General features: G+C 35.6%; 1 protein-coding gene across 1 annotated transcript in view; it reads left to right on the top strand.

The window, feature by feature from the left end:
• LOC111086787 (putative uncharacterized protein DDB_G0282133) overlaps nt 1-2,642 on the top strand; it is an 18,759-nt gene that overhangs the window by 2,702 nt on the left and 13,415 nt on the right. The window contains exon 4 of the mRNA XM_022391047.1: nt 1,071-1,113. Within this exon, the coding sequence (XP_022246755.1) occupies nt 1,071-1,113 (43 nt within the window). The remainder of the gene's footprint in view (nt 1-1,070; nt 1,114-2,642) is intronic.

Genomic DNA, 2,642 nt, shown 5'->3' with positions numbered 1-2,642 from the left:
AACAAGTCACAGACACCAACTGTAAAGAATCGCAGCCCTATAAAACTTGACAAGGAGTAAGTGATATAATGAGACGTGTTTAAATAAAACGTGTGTAGGTTTACTACTAGTTCAACTACAAAATGATAACATAACCAGGTTTAGCTCAATAAAAATGTGTACATAATTTTTGAATAATGTGTTATCTTTTCTCTCAAAACCGATCGTTGAAACTGATCAATGTTTGTTTTTGTAATACTAATTTAGGCCTTTGTTTTCAAATCCATGTAAATTAGTGTTAAGTATTAGGCCTTTACATATGATAATGACAACGTGAGGACTGCTGTGTCGAATAATTACCGGGATTAAATATATCACAGGAACTCCCATTGGTTGCTATATCTCTGCTCTGTGCTCGTTGTGAGGATCGAACTCCGAATTCTAGCGTGAAAGGTACTCAAGCTTACTGGAACTCGAGTCTCATTAGATATTATACACATATATATATTGGAAACTATTGTTTGTATTCACAAAGTCAAATTGTAACAAAAAAAAAACAGTATAGAAGCTGTACAACTTCTTGGTTACTATAAATACTATAAAATATGAATTTTTGTCAGGTGAACAAATACGGGATTAAAACAGCCATGCGACCGAAGTATGATACAGTTGAGTAAGATAGTCGAATATAGCACGTTGGTATATGTATTTATATATATACAGGGTAGCCAAACAAATTACCCACGTTTCAAATGCTCATATGACTATAGTAAATGAACCTATAAGCCAGCGAAACATCTATATTAATATTTCATACAACAAATTAACTGTACATACACTGTTGCATCATTGGAGATGCTCAAACTAGGCTCGACCAACATTCAAACAATCATGACATCTACGACGGAGTGCCTCACATGCTGTTTTGGGTTTATTTTTAGACATTCTCCAATACGGAGTGAAATACAAATAAGACTTTTAGAAATGATATACAGAAGTTGCATAACTTAAAGTATGTGTACATTTTTTGGGCCACCTTGTATATATATATATATAACAAATATATATGACATTACTGTTTATCCTTTCAGTGCTATTTATGGTCGACAGTACGTCCTCCAAGATAAGAACGAGGTGAGTTTTAAAACTTTAAACATTACATAATTTCCCTAATTTCTCACCATAGTATACACAAACATTGCTATTAATAAATGAGTAGTAACGTAGCTATGGATTGTTAAGTGTTTTAAGCTCATATTTGGTTATCCCTCAAAAAAATATTAGAAGCTTGTTAAATTGAATATTTTTACAACGATTGGAACTTTAAGCAAGGCCAGGGTATTAGGGCGCTCGACTCGCAATCTGTGGGTCGCGGGTTCGAATCCCCCCTCACACCAAACATGCTCGTCCTTTCACCCGTGGGGGCGTTATTATGTGACGGTCAATCCCACTATTCGTTAGTAAAAGAGTAGGCCCAAGAGTTGGCGTTGGGTGGTGATGACTAGCTGCCTTCCCTCTAGTCTTACACTGCTAAATTAGGGACGGCTAGCGCAGATAGCCCTCGTGTAGCCTTGTGCGAAATCTATAACAAACAAACAAACTTTCAGCAAGTTTATGTGGTATATGTAGTGTTTTACCCATTTCTCTTATATTCGAGGCATTTTCGTTGGAGAAACAGCCAGACTTAGTTGAGCTGAAAACTTCTCTACCAGTTCTGAGCAAACCTTAAACTGAGTTTCAGAGTTTAAGATTAGAAAATACCTATAAGAAAAACTGAGCTTTTAACTTTCTAGTATTTATTTCATAGTATTTACAATGCAATATTTACAAAAATCGAAGCATTTTTTTTGTCTGCTAATTATACATTGAATATTCATTTAAATCTTAGATGTAATTATATCAGAAGGAAATTGTTAAGGGGAAATGAGTGCAGATAAAGGCATTTTAACACCCAGTCTACAAATCAATAAGATCGAGATCTGGGGTATTGGGTGGGCTATAATGGGGTGTCACGGTTTCCGATAGTCAAGTTAGAACAACAACAAAAAGTATCCAAGAAAAGAGTTCGATGTGTTAGGCTTAAAAACCCACATTACTGCAAGAAGAACTCACCCCTCAATGGTGTTCTGACTAGAAGATGCGGAGTTTAGGGGGTGGTGGTGGCGAAATGTGTTCCTCTTGTACAAAATAGTAGAAGTGTTCAGGTTCAGGCAGTTAATGCAGATAACCAACTTGCAGCGGCAAGTAAGTTTGGTTGAGCTTTCTTTGGCCATTTCTATCGACAGAACTCGTGAAAACCGCGAAGAAACGGCTTTATAGAGCATACATAGGAACTAGATTTTATTTGCACAATAACAGTGTTGAGTGTGGAAACTAATGCAAATTATAAATGGTGTATTTAAGTGTATTACACTCACAAAAAAGAAAGAAACCTATCATTCTATAGGTATTTGAAGAACTTGTAGCATTTCGCCACAATTTAATTCTTCGTATTGTTAGTCGACACTGGTCTGGCTCTCAGACACACCCCCAATGAAAGAATAGACCATTCCAAGCTTTTACTTGTTGTTAAACAAAGGTTTAAACAACTCTATTCAATAATGCAAATTCTACCACGTTGGTGGATAATTCAGATTCCAGATATTGATTTTTTTTTAATTTAG

The sequence above is a fragment of the Limulus polyphemus genome, unplaced genomic scaffold (assembly GCF_000517525.1).
Source record: "Limulus polyphemus unplaced genomic scaffold, Limulus_polyphemus-2.1.2 Scaffold1430, whole genome shotgun sequence".
Classification (NCBI taxonomy): Eukaryota; Metazoa; Arthropoda; class Merostomata; order Xiphosura; family Limulidae; genus Limulus; species Limulus polyphemus.
This window is presented reverse-complemented; position numbering and strand designations above follow the sequence as displayed.